General features: G+C 51.8%; 9 protein-coding genes across 9 annotated transcripts; 7 read left to right on the plus strand and 2 right to left on the minus strand.

The window, feature by feature from the left end:
- Nucleotides 1–13: 13 nt before the first annotated feature.
- On the plus strand, nucleotides 14–1,589 carry N7539_002449 (putative cell division protein kinase (Ctk1); the record flags this gene model as incomplete). Its single annotated transcript, XM_056932052.1, has 5 exons — nucleotides 14–69; nucleotides 129–231; nucleotides 299–1,162; nucleotides 1,246–1,401; nucleotides 1,485–1,589. The coding sequence occupies 5 exons, from the start codon at nucleotides 14–16 to the stop codon at nucleotides 1,587–1,589; spliced, it is 1,284 nt and encodes a 427-aa protein (XP_056792011.1).
- A 2,968-nt stretch (nucleotides 1,590–4,557) lies between these two features.
- On the plus strand, nucleotides 4,558–6,688 carry N7539_002450 (SH3 domain protein; the record flags this gene model as incomplete). Its single annotated transcript, XM_056932053.1, has 2 exons — nucleotides 4,558–6,024; nucleotides 6,089–6,688. 2 exons carry the CDS (start codon nucleotides 4,558–4,560, stop codon nucleotides 6,686–6,688), a joined length of 2,067 nt encoding a protein of 688 aa, XP_056792012.1.
- A 977-nt stretch (nucleotides 6,689–7,665) lies between these two features.
- Nucleotides 7,666–10,143, minus strand: N7539_002451 (OPT family oligopeptide transporter; the record flags this gene model as incomplete). The annotated part of the gene is made up of 2 exons (XM_056932054.1): nucleotides 7,666–9,231; nucleotides 9,292–10,143. The coding sequence occupies 2 exons, from the start codon at nucleotides 10,141–10,143 to the stop codon at nucleotides 7,666–7,668; spliced, it is 2,418 nt and encodes an 805-aa protein (XP_056792013.1).
- A 941-nt stretch (nucleotides 10,144–11,084) lies between these two features.
- Nucleotides 11,085–11,864, plus strand: N7539_002452 (GNAT family N-acetyltransferase; the record flags this gene model as incomplete). Its single annotated transcript, XM_056932055.1, has 1 exon — nucleotides 11,085–11,864. One exon carries the CDS (start codon nucleotides 11,085–11,087, stop codon nucleotides 11,862–11,864), a length of 780 nt encoding a protein of 259 aa, XP_056792014.1.
- A 1,509-nt stretch (nucleotides 11,865–13,373) lies between these two features.
- On the plus strand, nucleotides 13,374–13,886 carry N7539_002453 (uncharacterized protein; the record flags this gene model as incomplete). The annotated part of the gene is made up of 2 exons (XM_056932056.1): nucleotides 13,374–13,388; nucleotides 13,479–13,886. 2 exons carry the CDS (start codon nucleotides 13,374–13,376, stop codon nucleotides 13,884–13,886), a joined length of 423 nt encoding a protein of 140 aa, XP_056792015.1.
- An 885-nt stretch (nucleotides 13,887–14,771) lies between these two features.
- Nucleotides 14,772–16,859, plus strand: N7539_002454 (lysophospholipid acyltransferase family protein; the record flags this gene model as incomplete). The annotated part of the gene is made up of 1 exon (XM_056932057.1): nucleotides 14,772–16,859. One exon carries the CDS (start codon nucleotides 14,772–14,774, stop codon nucleotides 16,857–16,859), a length of 2,088 nt encoding a protein of 695 aa, XP_056792016.1.
- An 847-nt stretch (nucleotides 16,860–17,706) lies between these two features.
- N7539_002455 (uncharacterized protein) lies at nucleotides 17,707–18,555 on the plus strand (the record flags this gene model as incomplete). Its single annotated transcript, XM_056932058.1, has 1 exon — nucleotides 17,707–18,555. The coding sequence occupies one exon, from the start codon at nucleotides 17,707–17,709 to the stop codon at nucleotides 18,553–18,555; it is 849 nt and encodes a 282-aa protein (XP_056792017.1).
- Nucleotides 18,556–18,912: 357 nt separating this feature from the next.
- Nucleotides 18,913–23,255, minus strand: N7539_002456 (uncharacterized protein; the record flags this gene model as incomplete). The annotated part of the gene is made up of 6 exons (XM_056932059.1): nucleotides 18,913–19,452; nucleotides 19,508–19,758; nucleotides 19,824–20,070; nucleotides 20,123–22,822; nucleotides 22,891–23,079; nucleotides 23,175–23,255. The coding sequence occupies 6 exons, from the start codon at nucleotides 23,253–23,255 to the stop codon at nucleotides 18,913–18,915; spliced, it is 4,008 nt and encodes a 1,335-aa protein (XP_056792018.1).
- Nucleotides 23,256–23,655: 400 nt separating this feature from the next.
- On the plus strand, nucleotides 23,656–23,925 carry N7539_002457 (uncharacterized protein; the record flags this gene model as incomplete). The annotated part of the gene is made up of 2 exons (XM_056932060.1): nucleotides 23,656–23,800; nucleotides 23,873–23,925. 2 exons carry the CDS (start codon nucleotides 23,656–23,658, stop codon nucleotides 23,923–23,925), a joined length of 198 nt encoding a protein of 65 aa, XP_056792019.1.
- Between the last annotated feature and the right edge of the window lie 387 nt (nucleotides 23,926–24,312).

The following is a 24,312-nucleotide window of genomic DNA, read 5'->3' on the forward strand; positions in this document are numbered from 1 at the left end:
CACTGGACCCGAGATGGATTGGAGGATTGAGTTGGGGTTCACAGATCGATTAAGGGCGATCCAATCTCTGTCAGTTTCCACCTTGCAGATCGTGAACGCATGTCCATTCTAACGTAGATGTAATTAAGTACTGCTGCCCATCAGCAAACTGCCTCGTCCTCGGCCTTTGCAGAGGCACAAGCGAAAGCACGGCAATGCGAGACCGAAGCTTATGAGAAGGCCACCTCGAAGGTTCGCCTCATTGCTCTTGTACATTGCCAGAATATTGCCATTGGACTCAGACTGACGTCCCTGTTAGGAGGCGTATGATCAATTATGCCAGCAAGCGATTGACAACGCCGAAAGAGCATTCAAGGTGACATCTACCGATTGCTCAACGCCTGAGCGAGATGACATTCCAATCTTGAAAGAAAATCCGGACTCTTCGACTGAGCGGTATGCTGAAGGTAATGGAGGAGAGACCATTGGAGCCTACACATCGTGCACTCCTTGTTTCGATGGGTTGCATTCTACGATATACAAGTCTCACGCGGAAGATGGCACAGTGTGTGCGGTCAAGGTGACCACGCCGCACTTGATGACTGCTCCTCACGATACAGCTCGAGAGATACGACTCTTACATGAAGCATCCAGTGAGAATGTCGTTACCCTCGTGGAAACCTTCAACCTTGACGGAGGACGCATGGCTATGGTCTTCCCATTCATCAAATATGACCTTGCTCAATTACTCCAGCGAGATATGGTGACTGCCACACAGATAAGATCCATTCTGCGGGATCTATTCAAAGCTCTGCAGCACATTCATCACATGGGAATCCTCCATCGAGATATCAAAACCTCTAACATCCTCATGGATTCTCCCGATGGGCCTGCCTATCTCGCCGACTTTGGCATTGCTTGGAAAGAGGACGATCCAGGCTCCGAGCCGAAAGAATCCAAGATCACCGATGTGGGGACCACGCATTATCGAGCTCCGGAGCTCTTATTTGGATACAAGGCGTACGGACCTTCCCTGGATCTATGGGCGGCGGGATGCGTCGTGGGGGAAGCCATCGCAGTCGGGCATCGCCCGCTTTTCGATTCTGGCCCGCTTGGAAGTGACCTTTCCCTCGTCCACTCCATCTTCAGTACGCTGGGGACCCCAGATGAGTCTGTATGGCCGGTAAGCCCATTTATCGCGTTGGAAACAACTTTTCCGTCGTATCGTATGCAGTTGGGATGCAAGAAAGCTCATCATTTCTGCAGGATGTCGAAATCCTGCCCGATTGGGGTAAGGTCGAGTTCTTCACGTATCCGCCGCGCTCATGGCAGGAAATCCTCCCCGCGGTCTCGTCCAAGGGTCGCGATCTCGTTAGTCGCTTGGTTCGCTACCAGGGAAGCGAGCGTCTCTCTGCCGAGGAGGTATGTAGCACATATATGGAAAGCATTCGATCTGGGCTCTTCTGATCGTGGCAGGTACTTCGACATGCGTATTTCTCCATCAGTTGAAGCAGTGCCAGCCGGCCATGCGATTCTTCAGCGGATGTAATACACACAGTCCGCCACCATCCTCCGGGGAGATGGGTTCACCAGCTGGAATTGCCAATTAGGAAGGAAAACTGCTGATAAGTTGGATGGAGCTCAACCCGGCTCGGCGGTATTTCAGTGACTTTCGCACCCCGAGTACACGCAATTCTTGGCGACCAACAACACGCTTGCATGTGTCGTCAAGGGGGTGAGTTACTGAGTTTAGATCCATCATCCTCCAGTCAAAAGCCAGTGAGTTTCTGGGTTAGAAGTGTAGGAAAAAGTGACCTTCCAACACGGGCTTTTTATGAAGGAGACAGAGCGCGGCTTCTGGTTAGACCCTCATTGGCTGGCTTGCCGGGTAGTTTATTTACATGCGACAGAGACGTTCTTCTGTGCTCGAGTCATGCTCTCCCGTCCCCTCATTCCTTCGTGTGTCAGCACGAGGCTTACTTGACCATTTCAAGCTCAGAGTAAGGCGTCGAAATACTACTAGTAGTTCTACTATTCTACTTTTCAGTCGGACTGTGTAACCTTGTGCACCTAATGATACCATGATACGCTTTTGCCATCCATGTTGTCACCCGTATGCTTCGTACGCCGAGGGGCCCAGGACACGCAAACTTACGAATATTCGCGTGCTCTCGGATAAGTCACGTCCGTGGAGTCATGGACTGGTGTGATTACAGGAGGTCCGTTGATTAGGGATGTGATGAGAAAGACCGTGATTTCGAATAGAACTGCTTGATTCATGACGCAGGGTCCGAGATACCACCATACTTACTCCAGACCTCCGGAGCCCAATGGAAAGATACACCTCCTTTACTTGATGAGTTGATAATTGATAGTGATACGGGGCCTATACAAAAAACGTGTCAGACGTATGTATTCTGGATTTACTAATTAGTATTACAGCCCGAAGTCGAGGTTACTTCAGCCACGGGAAGAAGGAAAGAGGGGGCCCATGCATGGCGTCGCTGTCATCGGAGGATTCAGGGCCCGTGACCCGTCTGGTGTGTTGACTGTTGACTGTTTTGTGTGTAGATAGCAGATATCTGCTGAGACTCAGCCCTCAATTCCTTCTCCCCTTTTCAATGAAATATGTACCGACATTCAGTGGTCGGTTGGCCGGTACTTACTGCAGTGCTCGTTATGGATTAGGTATCTCGGCAAATATCTGGTGGATCATCAATAAAGGAAGAATTTTCACAGCTAAGGATCCGAGAGAGTGAGCAATGAGCATAACGCAAATGTTGACATGCATAGAACCCACGTGCAAATACCCAGGTCTCGATTGACAATCTACTTTATGCTTGGTGGTGGTACAGCCTGGTACAGTAGCACCTGGGAGATGAAATATGTAGCAAGTCTGCTGTTCGTCCCTTTCTTGCCAGTATCTACTATCTACTAGTACTATCTACTATCTACTATCTACTATCTACTATCTACTATCTACTATCTACTATCTACTATCTACTATCTACTATCTACTATCTACTATCTACTATCTACTATCTACTATCTACTATCTACTATCTACTATCTACTATCTACTATCTCTTCATCTACATATAAGGGTTGTCTACCCCAGCTTTCCACCCCCTTTTTCTCGGCACTGACATATAGAATTATGCAGTATTTGATTATCTGCAGGTTATTGTGGTGCCCTCGATCATAGACATCATGAACGTCCATTTCAACTACAGGGTCCGGTTCAGTACGATTTCCGCTGCTTTTAACTTTCACCCTCTTATGAAATGTGGTGTTATGCGGTCAGACCCTATCTGTCATCTCCTCCTGCCGCACTTTAATTTACAGTGCCACGGTCCACGTCGGTCCACTTCTGGTCCGTCGGTACTTTCTGTCGGCTCAGTCCTCACTCCTCAGTCGCTGTGTCGCAACTTGCAATCTTCTCATGGCAAACCTACAGTATATAGGCAGCACCTTTCACATGTGAGATTGACTGCGCCTACATGTTGATAGTGATACTGATGCTTGCATGTAAATATTGACAGGGCTACGTAAGAATCCTCCTTGCTACAGAGTTTTGTAGGGGTTGTCACTTGTACTGCAACACCTGACCTCAGTCTTACTGTAGTGAGTCTTTGGGTACATGAATTGATCAATGATGAGCGTCATTTTACGTCTTTACAATACCAGGAACCGTATTCTACTAGCCAATCATTACGGTGGCCTGGCCCCAATCACATCCCCATTTAGACTAGTGGATGCTCCCTTGCTGCGCTAAAATGGCTAATTGATGGGCTGATTGGACTGGGACCTCTTGGGTACCTGGTTGCCCCGAGTCCCGCCCTCACTTCCCTTGACTTTCCCAAGTCACTCACAATTCACGAGTCACGAGTCATCGTCACATCCACAGTTCCACAGTTCCACTCCGGCCTTTTGCTTGTGGGGGAAGACCCCCTCGTCCCATCCTCGGGAGCGGCTTGCACTTTGCACTTGTAAAGTCGTACTGTATGGAAACATGACCGCTATGAGTATGCTAATGCCTGTATGTCTGGAGTAGGCCAGGAGTCCCCGAGTCGAGGGTTGCCCTTGCCTCCCGTTCCGCAACTTAGCGACTGCGTCGCTAAGCATCGCAGAGGGAGATCGACTCTTGTGTTTTGCCTCGCTCTCAGGGTCGCTGGCACTCCCTTTCTTTCCCTTTTCACTCGGCATTCTTCTTCATCGACACCTCCACGAGTTCACACCCTCTTTTAGCATACCAGAACGGCCTGGACGTCGTTTGTACCCTCATTTTTGCCCTCCGACTTTCTTCATCGACTGGTTCTCGGGAGCAGCCAACCCCCCGGTCTCGAGTCGTCCATTCTTTAAACTCACATTCCTCGGCGCGCGACAACGTGCGACTTCACAGAGATCAACGCGATCTCCCCCGATCTCACTCCCAGACGGACTGAAGAATTCAAGCCACCCAGACCAGTTTGTCTTTTTAGGAGTGATTCCCCCCCCCCCCCTCCGATCAGCGCTGTGCCCGACCAAAACACCTGTGCGACTCTCGCCATTTCCGACAGGAGCTATTGCTCTTCCAGGATGGTGCATGGGCATGCCCTTTATCATATGGAGCACCGCCCTCTGGAGGCGCGGGCTCCCCACGACACTATCGCCAATGATGATTCCAACCTGGTCGAGCGCGATAACCCCTTGGTCATTATCTACAAGACCCTATCGGCTGACTTTGAGGGCGCCATTGGAGGCTACGTGACCAAAGTCATGGGCGCCAACAATGCACCGGTCACGACCGCGATTGCGATTGCGACGGCAACGGCGGCGACGGTCGCCCCCCATTCGAAGGACACCAACAATGTCGCCGTGGGTGTCGGCCCAGCAGTGGCGGTCACGAAGATCACGGCCGAGCCTACCCATCAGACGGCGGTGATGACGACGAAAGAGGTCAAGTCGCAACCGACGACGATCATTGAAAACACGCAGATACAACAGACGACTGTCGCAGAACCGACACAGGCCATCACCAGTCAAGCGGAGGTGGTGTCGCAAGCCCCGTCGTCCTTCATCACTTCCGTCTCCCAGGCGAGTACGTCGGCAGCGGAAACCAGCCAGGACATGAACTTGGTTGCGGCGACTCCCAGCACCACAGTCAGTGGCATCGGCGCGTCTTCATCGCCCACGACCGCCAGTGCCCCGGAAGGCATGTCTGGCGGTGCAAAAGCGGGGATCGCCATCGGAGTTCTCTTGGGACTGGGCGTCCTGGCAGGATTGATCTTCTTCTTGGTTCGTAAGAGAAAGCGCGGCGACGAGGCCGAGGCGACGTTGCAGGAGAAGGGTCCGGTCTCAGCCGTTCCTGCACCGGCATCGGCACCGCCTCCCCCGATGAAATCGTCGTCCCCGTCAACCCCGCCTCAGTTGAGTGTTCGCCCAGTGACGCAGTTTGCTCCCGATCTGAGCGGCACTGGTGGCTCAAATGCGGCTTCTGCTGGCTTGCTGGGTGCATCCGCTGCCGGTGTTGCTGGTGCAGCGATTGCCTCCCGCAATTTGACAGGCAACTCGCCGCCTCCGTCGCCATCTCAGTCCACCTCGAGCGCGCAGAACCCGTTCAGTGATCCAGTCAATCCATTCAGTCCTACAACGTCCGTGGCAGAGAACGTGACCCCTGCAGCAGCCCCTACTCCTGCGCCTTCTCAACCGGCGGGGGCTGCTGTGGCGACGGGAGACACTCCCACGGTTGTTGTCTCTGACGAATCTGAAAGAGAAGTGTCTCCCTCGCAGAATTCGGGCGCCGCAGTCTCGGGCGCTCCATCGATTCGCGTGAGTGCCGACGTCGAGTCGATCTCCTCTGAGATCCTCACTGCCGTCAGTGGGGCCGCGATAGGTATTGCCAGTGCCGGTGCAGTCGCTGCGGCTGTGGCGCCGTCTCCTGTGCCTCCGGGGCCAGACAACGTGCACCGCGTGCAGATGGATTTCACTCCTTCCGCAGATGATGAGCTGGAGTTGCGCGCCGGAGCCCTCGTGCGCATGCTACACGAGTATGATGATGGTTGGGTGAGTAATCGATTTACTACGACTTGTATGGTTGGAGTCTTTATGCTAACGTAGCCTCGAACAGGCGCTCTGCGTTCGAATGGATCGCTCACAGCAAGGAGTGGCGCCACGATCTTGCCTGTCTGCTCGCCCCGTGAAGCGTCGTCCCCGTCCCCCTCCTGGCGCCGGCCCGGGACCTGCGCCTCGTGGACCTTTGCCCCCAATGGGCCCTCATGGACGAATGCCAGGCCCTCCTCCTGGAGATCGTTATTACCCTCAGGGTCCACCAGGCGCTGCCAACTCTTCTCGACCACCTTACCCAGCTGGTCCAATGCCCCCTGCGAACGGCTTCCCTGCCGTTCCTCGGCCCATGTCGCCCGGCGCTCGCTCAATGTCCCCCGCCCCTCGATCTCGTCCTGGTCCCAATCCCGGTCCACGATCCATGAGTCCGGGTCCTTACGGCCCGGGAGGAATGCAGCGCCCTGCGATGCCCGTCAGTCAACGACAGCGTAGCAACAGTGCGGGAAACATGGCTCGTCCAATGGCTAGTGCTGCGCCTCTTAAGTCGAGCCCTCTTGTGGCTACTCAAGCTCCAGGCCCCGCTCCAACGATTCATCTACCTGCCCTGCCGCCCTCGACGCCGACCTCGCCAACTGAAGTTTATGCTCCGGGGCAAGCCATCTAAGTGGTCCTTTTTTCTTGATTCACAATACGTGCTCATGACGAGAGTCACAAAAATATTCCACCCTGCTGGTGCGGGGAAAGGGACTTTCGTGTGTACTGCATTCAAATGACCACGATCGCCCGAATGTGACGAACGACTCATCTGGTTCTCGCGTCATTCGAGAGCCGAGACTATAACACGAACCGCAACTATGCTCTGCTCATCTTGCTTGTACCATCTAGGCTTGTACAAGTTCGGCTGGCTCGATCCATGTGACAATTTCCTTTCGCCTCTTTGAACCGTCAAGTCCTTGCACTGTTTTTCTTCCATTCTTCTCTACTTGCTTTATGCTTCCCTAAGAGCTCTGCACCGTCATCTGCAATGTACTCTCGCCTGGTCTCTGAATTTTCCAGATCATCATACTGAAATCCCAGAGACATACGACTGTTGCCTCTGACTGCACGTGATTGATGAATGAGTTGCATACGTAAGCAGCTACTTATATTTTCTTTTTCTCGATTTCCCTTCACTTTCGAACCGGATGTATTTTTGTGTCAAATCACGTTTAGACCAGATATGGAATTGCAAGTCATACCTCCTGAGTAATTACTGGGCTCATGCATAGATAATTTGCACTCATGTGCTACTGAAACCCCTCTATGTACCATACACATACCGTTCCAATCTAGATATTAAAAAAAAGGAAGTACTAGATCGAGATAGTTTGTGTGTCAAAAGCCGGACTTTGCGCACGACCTTCAGGGAATTGAAAAATACATCATATCATAACGTCATCATAGCACTTAAGAGCTGAATGCCCCCCCAAAAAGCCTTGTATACAAAGAAGATGCTCGCACAAGACACGAAACCACTTTTGTGCCTTACATGCGCCCGATTGATCTTCATTCTGATCAACGCCAGGGCCACCAAAGAAAGACTGGGCTAGTAAGCGACTAAGAGAATTGGAAACGAAAAGCAGATTCATGCAAGTAAATCATCTACAAATGAGGAACTCGACCACTTGCCAGGAGCAGATTCACTATGCTCATGATGCCCTCTCCGAGGATCAGACCCGAGGCCAGCACGACGACCGTCGAGGAAGCTGCATCGGCCTTTTTGGACGCGGATTGTGCAGAGGGACTTGCCCTTTGTCCGGTGTGTAAAGGTGGGGGTGAGAGTACGTTCGTCGAAGATGAATTGATGCCGTGCGTGAGGTCGATCTGATCAGGTTGGCCGGTTAATTGCGCATGTTTACGCGCCCACCACCATGCGATCACGCCGCCGATTGCTCGAGCCAGAGTGAAAGATGGCACGTTGAACATGCCCACTGCGACGGCGATCCCGCCGGGGAGCAAATCTTTCCAGGCCGGGGGCTGACCGTTGTGCAAGAAACTCGGCGCGGAGGCCATGATGCGGATGGCGGTTAGAATGACCCAGACGATGCCGGCAATCACGGACGCCTGCCATGCCATGTCGGGCAGGCCCTCGCCGGTGACGAGACGGGCGGTGAAGATCCACACGTAGGCGGTTGGGGTCTGGAACATTTCACCGGGTATATCGTAGACGTTGACGTACATTTTATAGACGGCGGTCGAGAGGACAGCACCGACAAGACTGCCGATCATTTGTCCGTAAAACTGGGCTTTGGGGCTTGCGCCGAGCAGATGCCCCGTCTTGAGATCTTGCATCATGTCGCCGGCTTGGAGGGCGCCTGATTCAGAAACGGCGCCGGCGAGAAGATTGGTTACGAGCGCTGTGCGCCGCGAGAATCGCGAGGCTGGCGTGGCTATGGAGAAGATGAGTTGGGTGAGCTTGCTGATACCGGAGACTGGGTTCAGATCTGTCTCGCCTAGAGCTCGTACGCCCATAATAGAGAGAACAACTGCGAGTACGGTGGCGAGACTGGATAGCCAGGGTGAGATGATGTCGCCGAAAACGTAGTGCATGCACACAACATTCAAAACCAAAGTCAGGGGAAGAAGAATCACGACCGTGCGCGTGGAAATGAGCTCGGACGGAGGAGCATCTTCGTCCTCGGCCTCCTTCGCGATAATCGTCGCTCCGGCGTGGTGAGGAGTCAGATCCTCGTCGACATGGTCTTCATGGTTTCCCGAACGTAAGGCCGAATAATTGATGTACGAATGGTCAGTAGATCCGGAAGGTCTGAGTCGCCGCGCAATCCGTCTGCCCAAGCGAGTGGACCGAAGCCAAGCGATCCATTCTGGAGACTTATTGACGATTGGCTTGAGTACCAACCACCCAAGACTGACAAGTGAATCCGCAAGCATGATCGCCAGAGAGATCCAAACAATCCAAGCTTTGCTTCCATTGTCCCAGCTATCGACCGGTCCCGGAGCCCATCCACGCGATCGAGCCAAGGGCGACAGAATGCCCCAGCCAAGCACTGCGCCGAAGAGCATATGCATGCAAGTTGAAGGGCCCATGATGATTCCTTGTCCAATATACGCAGGCGATGGATTCAGCGTCCAGAGCCAATTATGTGCCAATCCCAGGCCAAACACCGGAATTTCTCTGACAAAGGGGACAAAGTACGAGAAAAGAGTCTGAAGGCGCGGTCAGCGATGCACCTTTGCAACACCTTTCATGAACACAGAAAAACTTACGTATACACCAGAAAGGACAAAGGCACCGATAAGAAGGCGCATCTTCGAGCGCCAGTCTTTCTTGTCCATCGTCTGGTCTTCGGCATCCAGATCTTTGGCCAAGAGGCCCTCATTTTCACCATTCGCAGAATATCGAATGTCACCGACTAGCTCCTCTCGCCCGCTGCTTTCACTTTCGGTTGTCAAGGGCTTCTTTTCGTCTTTGGCAGCACCGTGAAGAACCCGCAACATCAGGGCAGAGGCCGTTCCACTTGGGAAGCGTAATTTTTCACGCACAATGACCTCTTTCCGCAGCGGCACCGCGAAGACGACACCGAACAAACAGACTCCGAGACTCCAAACGACCAATTTCCAAAATCCCAGTTTCAGAGGACCACCTTCGCCTTCTCCTCCATCGCCTTTTGGTCCGTCTTCACCATCCTTGAGCAAGAACTCCAATGCAGGAATCACCCCAACAAATCCACAGCCCAAGGGCATTGTCCCCACTGCGCCGGCGACTGTTTGAATAAGAACGTTCTCGATTGGTGTGAATGGGAACGATAGGTATTTTGTCAAGACCTTGAAAACCGAAAAGCCAATCAAAGCTGATGGCATCGCCATTGTACTGATCCATCCTGTCTGAAGCCCGAAATATGTATTTGAAAAGGTGATAAGGGCACCAATAATGAGCCCGACGATCAATGAGCGCGGCGTGAAGCTTTGTGGTGATGTACTAGGTTTCTGTTGGACATTCGGCTCGAGCCGGTCATCGTGGCTCTGGCCGTTCAGCGGGTCGGCTTCGTTGACATGACTTTGGTCGTCTTGCTGCACTGGCAATGTAACACCAGCCATATTGAGTGTCTGATAATTCATTGGCTCAGCGGTTCGTCATGAGGGAGGATCGTGAGACTAAGTTTCATGATGAATTGAAGCGGCGGCGACTTGGTTGATAAGCAAGCAACTGTGGATACCCTCTGGTATCCGGGGACAGGACTGATAAGGTCACCTGATTTGCGGATGCTCCGCCGCGCTGGTAAGCTGATGGATTGTACTGGCTGGTCAGGACTCAGAAGTACCAGACGCACGCTGGTCAAACAACCTTGAAATAATCAAGGATTCACAATCAAAGTGATTCATACTTGGATCATTGCGAGGTTACGCCAAGCCTCACTGACACGCATTACTTTTCGCTTCTAGACCGGGAAGCCCAATCATGAATACTGTACTTTTTTTCTCCCGGGATGTATCTGCAGTAAATGTACGCCCCCGGAGGTACTCCGACTCTCGAATCAACACGGAGGTCAAACATACAACGTATGTGCAAAATGCTTTAGCATGGATCAGGCTTCGGGGTTGTTCATAGCTCACAAGAATCATGAGGAACCTTTCATCATTTTTAACTTCTGGAACATGTAAGAAGAGTATGCAGCCTTCTCCCTGCAGACAAATGGATGTTCTTACTTCCCAAAGTACCCAATGTTTGAAGGTTCCGCCTGCTATTAGTAGACGACTTCCGCTTACTTTTTATCTGATCAGAGTTGGAGGCTCCTGACACAGTTAGCCGGTGTTAGCCGTGACATCCCTTCTGGACACGCACGTTTATCAATCTATCCGCTTAGCCGCTTACATTCATTTCTCGTCTGATCAACTCAAAGAGAAAAAAACCCTTTCTAAACAACCCGGAGCACCACTCGCAGAAGGCGATATCTACCCAAATTCGATGGCTCCAGCCTTCGACTACACTTCCACGATCATATTCACTTGAGCCCTTCAGAGCAGGGTTACATTACACTTTCCAAGCTGACCTTGGAAGGATGCCGACCTCGGTCACGCTTCACGCCGCTTTGACTAGCGATTCTACCATTCGTTCATTTTCACATATGCAGTCGGGGCCGGATATCTCTATTGAGCTTTTCACGTCTCAAGATCTCCTTGCACAGCCATGGCTGTCAGAGCTCACCAAGATGATTAATGCAAGTTACCTGGTCGGGCACACGGACAGAATCAAGTACCTCAACAATAAGCTCCGACTTCGCTCCGACAGCGACCTTTCCCGTGAGCTAGGAGTCAGCGGCTTCACGGCAGTGGCCTTCGCTCGTGACCAAGCGGGTGAGAAGGCAGAAGTGATTGGCACTGCCAGCATGAAACCGTGGAAGAATGACGAACTTTGGCTGCGAGGTGAGGGGGAGATTGAGGGCGAGGACGGGAAGAAGAATAAGGACAAGATTCAGGATGAGATCGATGGAGCGGAAGCGGATACCGCTACAGATGAGCATGTTCTCCTGGAGTCCATTTGCCCGGGTGACTACGAACTTGCCGTGGTGGCGCTTCCGCCTGATAACCGCTACCGCGGCAAAGGCATCGCTGGGCGGCTAGTGAAAGCGTGTGAGGATGAGCTACTACGTCGACGAAGCCAGGAGGGCGATCAGAGCCAGCCCATCAGAGTGATGATTCGAGTCTTGAAGGAGAATGCCGGAGTGTACTGGCTTAAACAGGGATTCAAAGTCGTCGGGAGTCAGAGACGCCCTGCCGGGTTCTGGGACGCTTTGGAGCCGTTCACCTTGTGGGCGATGGTGCGAGAACTACGAACGTAATCATCTTTAGACAACAAAGGGGATTCCATTATATGGAACGTGTTATGTGCTCGAGGGAAGATGAACAAACTGTATATGACCTGGTTGATACACTATATATTTCGGGCTGCTGCTCTGCTGCGTCCATAGGTTAGGTGTAGCTCTTGAGGATTGAGCGCACAGAAGAGGTTTCTCCATCCTTTGAGTCAACAACACGCGAAAATTCGAAATGATACATCTCCATGCTTATCACATCCCTCCATCATGCCGGTCTCATAGTACCAAATCACTAATGTGTGTGAACAATTGAGGTGCGGCCTCAGTAACCAGGTTCTATCTGACATTCAATTTATTGAGCGGTCGATCTGAAGTGGAATCTCAATCCACTACTACCGTGAGTAATCCGTGCCACCCTGTTAGAAACTCACGTACCTTACCTTTTGATCGACCTCGACGGGAATTGACCTCCATTGGTCGGCAACTGTCAGGACGACGCGACCAGTGGGACATAGTTGAAACCCGAGTATGATTCTGCATGGTGATAAGCACAAAGTTACCACGTGTACTAAAGCGAGACCTAGATGACTATGATCGGGGTCCTGACTGCTGAATTCTGGCTGGTTGCTAGGTTGGTTGGGGACTCATGAAAAGAAAACAAAACAAAACAACTGGAGCTTTGCTGCTGGTTTTTGCTCAGGAGTGGACTGCGCAGACGATCTGCAGGAGGCCTACGATTACATTGATGGACGGACCACAAACGCATGGCATGGATCAGGATTCATCTGAAAACAATCGTCCCAGCTTGACGGGAGGGCTTTAGGCGGGATTGGTGATCTCGAAGTCGGGGCTTAACCAGTAAGGGGGCAACAGAACAACCTGCAATAGAGCTCGGACGATAAGAATCACGGTTTATGACAACACGATCCTCGATCGGTTCACATGCTCAGCTTGGAAACGCATATGAGACTTTGATTTGACGGAGAGTCTTCCGAACAACGCATATCACGACTTGGGGCCAAGCAATGCTGTGAAGTAGAACCCATTGCAGATCCATAGCCGATGCGTCCTGGTTAGAATGGGAGATCTTCGACGTCCACTATTCCTTTATCCATTCTGGATTGCTAATATACAGGGTTGGGTGGACGCCAAGGGACCTTTCCTTTTTCTGACGACTACATTCCGATACGGGGGGCTGCTAAATTGTATGGGAAAGAGGAGCTTTGGACAGGGTCGTAACCATATTAGCCGCCGCTCCTGCATTCCACGCCCTTGAGAATGCGTCTCTCATTGTCTGAGCAGAAGTGAAAATCGCAACAATGAACCTTCAATGAGTGGACGCGACTCGGTCAGAGGCCACAGAGCCCGGCTCATCCGACTGATTCAATCTACTTAAGTAGGCGGGAATATCTTGCCAGACGAGATGTCTTTTCCATTCATCCAGGAATTCCGACAATCACATTCCCTTCTTAAACTCACTTCGATACCAATCTCGCTCCTTATCCCACCGATATACACTCATTTTCAAGCATCATGCATTTCACTCAGGTAAGCACTCGCACCACGAGGGTCCAGATTGAACCTTGACACGTGCACCCGTCGCGTCGACAGATCACGATTACTGACCCTATCTCTCAGACAATCCTCTCCGCAGCGATGCTCATCCTACCCGCCTACGCAGGATTCCCTGTGGTCAACCTGGAGTTCCAATCCTATGAATCTTGCCCCGTCGGTTACCCTGGCCAACCTGCGATGGGTGTGCCCAAGTCTGTCGTGTCGATGACTTCTACCCCATTGTCATGCGACAAGACCACCGTGAACCGTGACTGGGATGTCAACAACTACGCCTTCAAGGCCACTATGGACACCAAGGATGCCTACACGTGCGCCGGTGTGAGCATCTGGAACAACGATGACTGCACAGGCGAGCCTGTCTTCTTCTTGCCCTTCGACGGTCAGACCGAGGTCCAGGGTCAATGTCTGCCCGACATGCTCGAGCTTGGTTTCATCTCCTTCCAAACGGAGTGTTATACCGATGCTGTCTAGGGGACTCGACCCCCTTGACAGTACGGTTGCTTCTTTCGACGAGCGGCCCAGGGAAGGAACTGGCCTAGGCCGTTGACAGCGTTTGGGAAGGCAGATGAGCAAAACTTTATATCGTTGCCCAGGACCACTTTCGTATATCATAATTTAATACTCCCCAAAATTCGAAAAGTACAATCTCAAGACTTTCTCAAGGCCTTTGATGAGTCGATTGCGCCCAGCTGGCTCTCTTACAGGATTGATACACGCCGTAGGGGTTGAAAGTCGCTGGCTGGCGATGCAAAAAGAGTAGACAGCTTAGACATGGCCAGTTTTCTTCAGAATATGACTCTTTCGCTGCTTTGCAGTTTCTACTTCTTTTTACCATCGTCGAGATTCAAGTCCGCCCAAGTGGATCTTTCTTCGCCGTCTGAAGATAGTTGCACCTCGACTGCCAGTTGGTGTACGTATTATCCAGCGTAAGCCGGAATCAGGAAAGCCATGCGTCTCAGCATCTGGCACAAGAACTGAAAAAGACCGACACAGTAGTCTAACAGTACTTGAACAGACGTAGACCAAAGCCGGCGATTAGGAAAAGTGGAGAGGTGATGATGATAGCGCGACTTGCTGACGGCCGATTGTCAAACTGCACTGCCTGGACTTCCCCGCCTCGTGTATTTTTCCACCAGCCTCCCCCCACACCACCCACACTGAAAGCCAGAGCACACCACACTTCAGAAAAAAAAACATTCCTTTGATCTCCATTCCCCGGGCCTTTCTCCGCTCCTGATCTGCAGAAAGCCACATCGCGTAGCCATCTCCGCTGGGACGACTGTACTGATTTGCTAGCCTAGCAATTCACTTCAGGCCCAACGCCTCCCCGCTCAAGTCCCACACGGGCGAGCGATCATGGCGGGCCCTCTGGCATCATCCCGACGGATGATCCCGTGGCTGTATGACCTCGTGCTGTGGCTGTTCACCTGCGCGTTGGACGTGTTCTTCCGCGAAATCTACCCCCGTGGAGCATGGAGAATTCCAGAACGAGGTCCGGTGCTCATCGTCGCCGCGCCTCACGCCAATCAATTCGTCGATTCGGCGATCTTGATGCACCTGTTGAAGTCGCAGGCGAAGCGACGCGTCTCGTTCCTGATTGCCCAGAAATCCATGAATGAGCCCTATATCGGCACTCTCGCATCATGTATGGGTGCACTCCCCGTCGTTCGGTCCATGGACTTGACCAAGCCCGGCAAGGGCTCCATCTATCAACCGGACCCGGAGAGTGATCCGGCTTTGATTCACGGTGTGGACACAGATTTCACGCAGCCCGAGTATGGGCCGGGAGCATCCATCACCATCAAGAACTCCAAGTCTACAGAAACCATGACTGTCGACGAGGTTTTGAGTGCCACGGCCCTGCGACTCAAGAAGCCTTTCACCTCACCGCTGTCGGACGACCCAGGCCGCAAAGGCACGAGGTTCAAGATTGCTCCTCATGTTGATCAGAGCCAGATGTTCAATGCTGTATACGAGGAGCTGTCATCCGGTGGTTGTATCGGCATTTTCCCCGAGGGAGGCAGTCACGACCGCTCCAATTTGTTGCCCTTGAAAGCTGGTGCCGCTCTGATGTCGCTCGGTTGCCTCGCTCGCGATCCCGAGTGCGGGCTGTCTATCGTTCCTTGTGGCATGAACTATTTCCACGCGCACAAGTTCCGCTCTCGTGCTGTGATCGAGTTCGGCCGTCCGATTCATGTGCATCCTGATCAGGTGGAAGCTTTCAAAGCCGGCGGTGCCAGCAAACGCAATGCCGTCGGTTCACTGCTCGAAACAATCTATGAAGGTCTCGAGTCCGTCACACAGATTAGTCCCGATCATGAGACCTTAATTTTGGTTCAGACGACGAGAAAGCTGTACAACCCCATCAGCAAGAAGATCCCGCTGCCGCTTGTGATCGAATTCAACCGACGGCTGCTCAAGGGCTACACGAAGCACCAAGATGACCCCCGAGTCAAAGGGTTGAAAAAGATGGTAAAGGAGTATAATCGACGACTCGAATCATTTGGGATTCGTGATCATCAAGTCGAGTGGGGAAACATTGAAGAGAAACCCTGGTGGCTCATTCTCATCACCTTGTTCTATCGCTTGGCCAAGCTGCTCATCCTCAGCTTTGGAGTCCTTCCTGGAGTCTTACTGTTCTGGCCGGTCTTTGTTACGACGAAAGTCATCTCGGAAAGAAAACGCCGTAAGGCTCTCGCAGCTTCAGTGGTGAAGCTGCAGGGCCATGACGTCGTGAGTACCTGGAAAATTCTTGTCGCCATGGGACTGGCCCCGACTCTGTATGTTTATTACACGATTATTGTGACCGCCTGGCTTCGTTACAACCGGAACGATGGCTACTACACACAGTCCGTCCCCTGGTGGATGATGGCTCGGACCTACGTTCCGGACTTTGTTCCCTTGTGGCTTTTCGCGGTGTGTTTCTACGCTCATATGGGCTTTGTGAGCTATGCGGCTCTTCGATTCGGGGAAGTGGGGATGGACATCATCAAGTCTCTGCCGCCTCTTGTCGTTGCTTTGAATCCGCTTTCCTCGTCATCTCTCGTCGATTTGAGGCAGCATCGAGAGGCGCTGTCGGAGAAAGTGACCATGACCGTCAATGATCTTGGCTTTGGAATCATGCCCGACATCGACGCCGAGATCCCAACAGACCCCTACAAACTGGACGCCTATCAATCTCATCTCAAGAGCATGCCGCCCAGCGAGCCCTCCAGTCGAGAGCGCAGCCGGAGCAGATCGAACGGCTCTATACGTGGAGCTCCTATGAAGGCGCTCAGCTCGATCAACTCGGAGGGGGATCTGGCCGAGATTGACCGGAAAATCCAAACCAACCTGAAGGGCCGTGGGCGGCGGTCAAACACCCTCACGTCCTTTGAGACGGGTGAATCCGTTCTGAAATATAAGCCAAGGGCTCTCGAGAAAGCAGAAAAGAAGCACAAGTGATTGGTGATTGTTCAGTGTGCCTTATTCTTAGCTCAGGCTTCTCAGCGCACATTCGGAGTGAACTTGGTGCCTGAGCACTGTACCCGCCTCTAAGTCCCCACGCTTGACTTGATACGCCCGTGCAGTGAGGGCATCCCATGTAATGATATGATATTATAGCAATTGAGGTAATAGTCTTAACAGTCCAGATCAGTATGATGTAGCCTGGAAGTTTGATTGGCCTACTTGATAGATGAAATCATGCGTCATCAGATATCTGGCGGTACCTAGTCACTGTCAGCTGGATCAGGGCTGGTGAGCTTCTTGACAAAATTACCAGCCGCCCATTGACCTTCCTCAAGAACTTGTCAGCAGTCAATTGCCGTGCTCTGGAATGCCACAGACGCGTTCACATACCACGTCGAGGCGAACTTCCCCCCCACCCGATTTCTAGATCAGCATGGATTGCCCTTTCGAGCACAGGAATGTGAGCGCGCAACATTGACTGGCTCCCGATAAAGCTATGGAGGACGCCCAGCCACCGGATCAGATGGCGACTAAGTGGTTCAGCATGCTTAGACGGCTTCTGGAGACACGTAAATCGAGCTTCAGCTCAGAGCGACTGCGCCTCCAGCCATTCTTTCCCGCCATCGCGGCAATCGCTGATGGATATGCGTCGAGAACTTAAAGTCCCCGATATAAGAAAGATGAGAACCCTGAACATTTGGACAGCATCTCATCATCAAACTTGTCACCCTCTCTTCATTTACGAATCAAAACGCATATCAACGTTCGACATCGATTTCTCTTTCCCAGCATTAAACATCTCACATCGAGACTGAGCAGTCTCCAAAACTTTCTCATCACGATGCATTCTGCACTCGCCGCACTCATCCTCCTCTCAACGCCCATCCATGCGACCATCACAGCCAAAGTCTGGGCTCATTTCTACCCCAACTGCCCAGGCGACCCATACTCGACCCTCGACGCATACGAAAGCTACGAGGAAACTGCTCCCACAAAAGTCATCACAGCCGGTGTATGCACCAGCTTCGGTGTCCCATCCTTCAATCACCAACTCGTCAGCTCTATCTCCGTCGACGCCGAGCTCACACCCGAAGATTATCAAAACTTGTATCCTTCAGACACGGGCGCAAGGTGTAACATCACCGTCCATGAAGAGCCAGAATGTATCGATCCGGCCCTGATCAATCAGGAACTTCACAAGGGGGTCGAGGTCAGCAAGTGCGAGACGCGCTCATTCGCCGCCTTCAGTCAGATATGGATACAGCTCAACTGCGAGAATGATGGCGAGGCGCTTCACTCTAATTCTTCGCTTGGGCAATCGTCCAACTCCACATACGAATCACGACTGGCAGATTCCGGCGGCGAAGACGATGTCGAAGCTCCATCCAAGATGCAGACACCCGGCTCAAACTCAAATACATGGGCCAACGCTCAAACAGGTCACGCATCGCAGCAAGACCCCGAGCAAGTCGAGCGTGTCAATCAAGACGGACACGCCGAGAGCGAGAAGATCCTTCAGGATCTCATGGAGAGACTGAAAAATCAAACTGCGACGCATGTCAGTGGGAAGAGCAATTCGACGCGGCCTGTGAATGGGACCTTGCTCCAGAGCAATGGCACTGTTTCGAGAAGTCCCGGCTTGATCAAAAGACGTTTGTCTGTGCTGCGCAGGAGGAGGACATGGGCATGATTGGATGTAAAAATTTGTTGAAGGAGCGTGTATTCAAAGGTTCTACTGTTGTCCATTGATGCTTTGTGTCATGAGTTGAATGATGTTTGCACATAAAAAGAAACAGATATAGTTGAATAAAGCCATAGTTTCATGTTGAAGCTTCAATCGTAATGTGCAATTGTTTCGTCGATGAGCAGAAAATATACGAGCGCTCGTATCTAAAACTGATGACCCGAGCAACCGCGTCTCATATTCACCCTTGATGGCTACGACGACTCGCTCTAGGTACACGCTAAGGGTACAGAAATATGGCGACAAACGCCCGGACAAAAAAAGCCCAAAATTTCCAACCCCGCCGTGTCTTCAATCAAAGCCTTAGAAACCAAAGCTATCTAACAGCGAGTTCGCATCAGGTTCATGGAACATGGTTGGAGGCGGCTTTTTCTTGGTCTCTTTCGCCGTATCGTCGTCGACGACCTTTTCCGTCGCACTTGTGGTTGTTCTCGAGGCATCCGTGAGACGCAATGGCAGGTCAGCGACGACAAGGCTGCTTCGCCGGCGAAGCAGTTTACGATAATCGACATCACCATCGCGGAACTCGAGAGCAGGCTGCGTCTGCAATGACCCAGGCAAAGGCGGACCGCCGAGGAACTCCCAATGACGCACGAGATCTAGCGCGAGCAGGTCACACCCCATACGGTCATAAAGCCGGGCGTTGCGGAGCACAAATTCCCACTCTTCTCGGGGACGAACTTGCGAGGCGCCTTTGAGAGTTTGAAGAGTCTTCTCTCGCAGCTGCTGATAGAGCACAACCAAGGCGGGATCGTTGGAAAGGTATGATTTGGACTGGAGTGTGGCTCTTCCAGGGCTTGCTGGGGAAAGCGGTGTTGGAGAGAGCAGAGTCTCGATTGGGGACTATTGCCAAGTCAGTATGAACGCGGATTGGAATCGAAATAGATCGCCTGCTTACGATTAGCGACCGCACAGCCATGTCTCGTCGACCGAGCATCCAAAAGGCCCAGCTGGCCATCCATCGATTTCCCTCGATGGCTGCGGTGGGGAGGACTTTCTCCTCGAGTATCTCCCGCAGGACAGGGCCATTGTCACCCTCATAGACACGTGCAACGGCGATCGCAAGCTGAATATCGCCCATCTGGTTGGTAATCACGTTCGTAGCATCGCGTAGATGATCCGCAAGTAAGAAAAATGACGCGGCATATTCTGTGTGACGCTCGAAGTCAGAATTCTGCGATGTTTTCAGAACAATGTGATGTGAGCCAGCTTACCGAAGCGACGCTTGCCAAGCAGCGCGTAGGCATTCTTCAGAGCGGACGTCTTCCAACGTGCTTCATTGAAATTGTTTGCAAGCAGACGTTGTGTGGCGGCTTGTTCACGATGCCAGTGTGCAATTCGCCATAATCCCTGCAGAATGCTCTTCTTCTTAAGAGCTAGATAATAGATAGTGCAATCAATGGGATTCCGCTCCTCGGTCTTGCTGTACTCGTTTCTTGCCACAGCCTCGAGTTGTGCTTTCTGAAAATAGAGTTAGCAGTGCTACATGACCAATCTCGTCGACAATGCTTACCAAAGCTGTCGAATCTGACAACCACATGAATATCCCACTTTCCCTGGCAGCCTTCCAGGTCAGCTTGCCGTTGAACTGATGTGACACAAGGTCTGTCAAAAGATCCTGACTGCCGCTGTGGAATGCCCAGACAATTTCTCGCCAAGAGACCGTATCCTTATTCGCCACACCCTGACTCTTCCTCAACATGTGTTGCCTAAAGAATAGTAGATAACGAGCGGCGTTGTCGTCCATAGATCGTCGGTGCTTTTCAACAGTTGCCACACATTCAATAGTATCGACGAGTCGAAATTGCTCGTGACTTGTAAGCTGAGGTAAGGCAATGCGTGCGAGATGCTCATTCAGAATTGCAGCTGTCTGCTCATCGACCACAGAAGAGCTTTCCTCCTCGATTGCCATGTCTGCATAGGAAGATCTCATTTCTTTCGAGGCGATTTGCTGCACAGCAACACTCTCCTCGTAGAAATAGCTGAGCGGCATATCCAGGAAGCCGTCCAGATCGTCACCCTCCGTGAAGAATTTCAATTTCTTCAGGAGATTGATCAATATGGTTTGGACAAGACCAGTTTTGCCAGATAATATGCATTGCGCCAGAAACTGCGGGTGGAACACCGGCAGCGGGCCATTGAGCCGGCTGACAATATCAAACATGTCGATCGACTTCAGCCCTCGGGAGGGAATGCGGAGATGCGACACGAGACGATCACCAATATCAACATCCTTGTCATATATGAACAACTGGTTTCCCGCACCTATGACAAGATGCCCATTTGTAAGCCAGCAGGAATCACCGATTGGATGTGGCGTCAGATCTCGAATCCAAATTTCTCGAACCTGAGTCCAGGAAGGCTGAGCGTCCAGATAATCATAGCGAAGTTGTGAGAGCAATACAACTTTATGTGGGAATCCGACGGCAAGAATAGATTGCATGTCCGGGGTTGAAGTCCAGTCAAGGTCCGTGATACTGTCGTGTTGAGTGAAATGTTCTTCAAACTCGAGCTGTGCATTGTTGGTATCCCAGATTGTCAAATGGGTACGACCTTCATCCACAAGCGCTGCCTTTCGAATATCACTCCCGCTTGCTAAAGATGGGTTCATGATGCCGGTGTCTACGGTAGACTTCAGGAGCCATTCAACCTTGGCAGATGCTTGATCCACCTTGGCAGTCCACGTTCGAACGATACCGCTGTGGGTGTAGGAAAGCGCAATATCGGGTGCGAATGTGTCGAAAAATCCGGATGACTTGACTTTCGGCCCTGCGGGGTCGACAGGCAGGATATAGGCCAAGTCTTCCTTAAGGCCCATCTCGAAATTGCAGAATTTTTGCATTCGGTGGCCCTTTGCTGAGTCGCTCTCGATTTCCCACGCAATGCCATTTCCATCAGCTCCAATGGTTGCCACATAGGATACCTTCAATTCTGTCTCGGGTCTTGGCAGAGGAAGCACACACAAAGGCTTGCTGGACAATTCGAAAGGCAATGATGCAATCTGTTTCGCGTGATACGTATCGAAATCCCATAGTGAGATACCACTGTGATGAAGATTGACCAGCAGGTTGCTATCTTCCAGTAGACAAGTTCGATGAATGTGTTCGTCCGAGAGCAAAATACTTTTGTGCAGGGGGGCTGACCCATTCTTTCGCTTCTGCTGTCTCCAGATCATAGCCTTGTTCTCGTCTGTACGAGATATAAGGGTATCACCAATGGCATTTCGCACAATCTTTTTCACAGGCGCCGTGTGTCCGGACCAGGATGATCTTGGTGTCAGTCGATCCTTGCGTGGGGAAGGATCAAAAAAGATGTCCACTTGCGAATCATACCATTCAATGCGACCGTCAAAGTGATGCAGAATAAAGCTAAGCCTGTCCTCGGTCGAGGTGCTTTGGAATGCGCGAATTTGGGCATAATCCTCGACTGCGGACAAGCCGGGCATGAACCCGAACTCCAGGCCCTCCACATGGAGAATGTTGAAAACGCTCACTTTCGTCTTGACTTTAGAGCCCACGTCTTCCAAGGCCCATGCGGACAGATGGCCCTGCCCATCAATGACAACACATATCTCTGGGCTCTGCTTGGCAACCTCAATGATGTGTTCCAAGCCGTGATTCTGCTTGGAGCTTGTATTCCGCTCCACGGCTCGTTCTGTTGCGCTACAGAAATCACGACCATCCAGAAAGAAACCGTATCTCCGTTCCGTGTGCTGGTCTAATCCAGACGTGTCTCGTGGCTGGACAGAAAGCTTCATATCAATATCGGCCCAGAACTGAAGTGGGGTGAGGGCGTGATGATCTGTCACCGCAAAAATCCGGATCTTGTTGTCGGCGCAGAGCGTGTAGAGGACATTTTCAACAGACTGGTCACGATGGTATGGTAGTCGCCAGTGTATCCCAGTGATGAGGTCAGGGTGTGGAAGATATGAGATCTCAAATCGAACTTCATCTTCACCGAACGCCAGTCGTCTCCAGACCTTGGCCAATCGGTCATATTGCCCGACTGTTACCACTAAAGATCCATCTGGAGAGAACTGCGCGAACTTGACCGGTGTTGCTAGATGCCGTTTCCAGACTAGACGAGGAGTGTCATTCAACATCCACAGTGCGAGGCGTGAATTGCCAGCCAGCAATTCATTTGGCGAACCCCAGGAGAGGGTATATATCGACTCAGTATCATCTTGGGCGCGAAATGTGGAAGCAAGAGACCACTACATACTCAAATGGGTGAGAATCCATGGCTGCCAATGCGCAATGAATCAGTCAGCGGGCCACTGACCTTCAGAGTCTCTCCCTTGATACCATAAGGCTGATACACGAAAATGTCTGGTCCCCCGCATACAGCGATCTTTCCAGATGCTTCATCGAACGTGACGGCTTCGAGTTTCTCGGTATCGTCAACGTAAATCGTTTGAAGCAGTGTTTGCGGGTCGCTGAGGATCACAAGGGCGTGGCCGGATATGTACACCTATTCGAGAAATATGCGCAAGGCGCTTGTCAATCTCTCTGCAGGTCTTTCAAGGAACAGAAGCTGCCCCAAGTTCCAATGAGACAAAAGCTTACCACTATGCGGAGTCCATCCCACAGCGCGGTGCTGAACGCATGGAGCTTCGCTGGGGGTCTCCCCGGAAGTACCGCTCGCATGGAGGCGGGTGGTTGGCAGGACGTGCGCTAGGCGTCAAGCCTTACGCATGGCCAATGTTTGAACACCAAGCTAGAGTTTCCAAAGGGAAGCTGTCGCAAATGCGTTCAGAATTGCGTCAATTGGTGCAACTTGTTCACTACGTTTAAGCAGAGACCGGAAGCTGGAGCGGGATGATCAACGGACTTGTTCCATAAGGCCGAGGGCGCTCCCAGCTCCACTTCTGAGCAACATACGTAGTGCGAACCACCGCTCTTCGCGCGGCCCGGGCCTCCTAGCAAGGATCCAACAGCGCAGCTCAATTATCTTGATGAATACGTCAGAGTACCTGGGATGACATTTGATAATAAGAAATGGAGACGAAGCTGGTGAGGGAGCTTATTCTCTTTCGCAAGCTTAATGATGGGACAAAGAAAAGACAGACTTGCTGCTGCTCTGCTGGCGGAGCTGGCGGAGCGTCAGCTGATCTCCGAGCGTGACGCAGCCCTGCAGATTGAATGTGACGGTGGACAAATCAATCCGCTCTGCCGAATCGAGACTGGTAACAGTGAGTTGATCGACGGCACTTGCATCAAAACAGCTAGCTGACAGCGAAGAAACACTGGAAATCTGACTGAAGATGACGGCCGTTTCATTGCTCGAAAGCTGGAACCACCCATCTACGCGGGATAAAGATCGATACAGCTCTATCTCCACAGAGTTTGAATCTACATCTCCTCTATTGACTACACCAATCTACTTGGTTCTTTTACTACTATGTGCGGAAGCCACAACGTCGTATCATTCGATAATAGCACCGTTCGTGGTGGATTAGATTATAGTTCATCAATACTTCACATTCACTCATGTTCAGAAAATGCTGTGGGGTACGGTACAGTTGGCCCGAAGTCAAGACATGTCGACCAAAACGCCAATGCCCTGTACATGTTGCGCCAGTTCATATGCATCGTGAGTTAAAAAGAATCAAGATAACGCAGAGAGGGAAACGGTGAGGAGAGCAGCTGCCGGGTCTAAAGGTCTTGCGGACAACTGCCGGGGCCCCGGATGCTAGCACTGGTG

Source organism: Penicillium diatomitis, assembly GCF_028827545.1.
Source record: "Penicillium diatomitis strain IBT 30728 chromosome Unknown utg000003l_segment0_segment0, whole genome shotgun sequence".
In the NCBI taxonomy this organism is placed as follows: domain Eukaryota; kingdom Fungi; phylum Ascomycota; class Eurotiomycetes; order Eurotiales; family Aspergillaceae; genus Penicillium; species Penicillium diatomitis.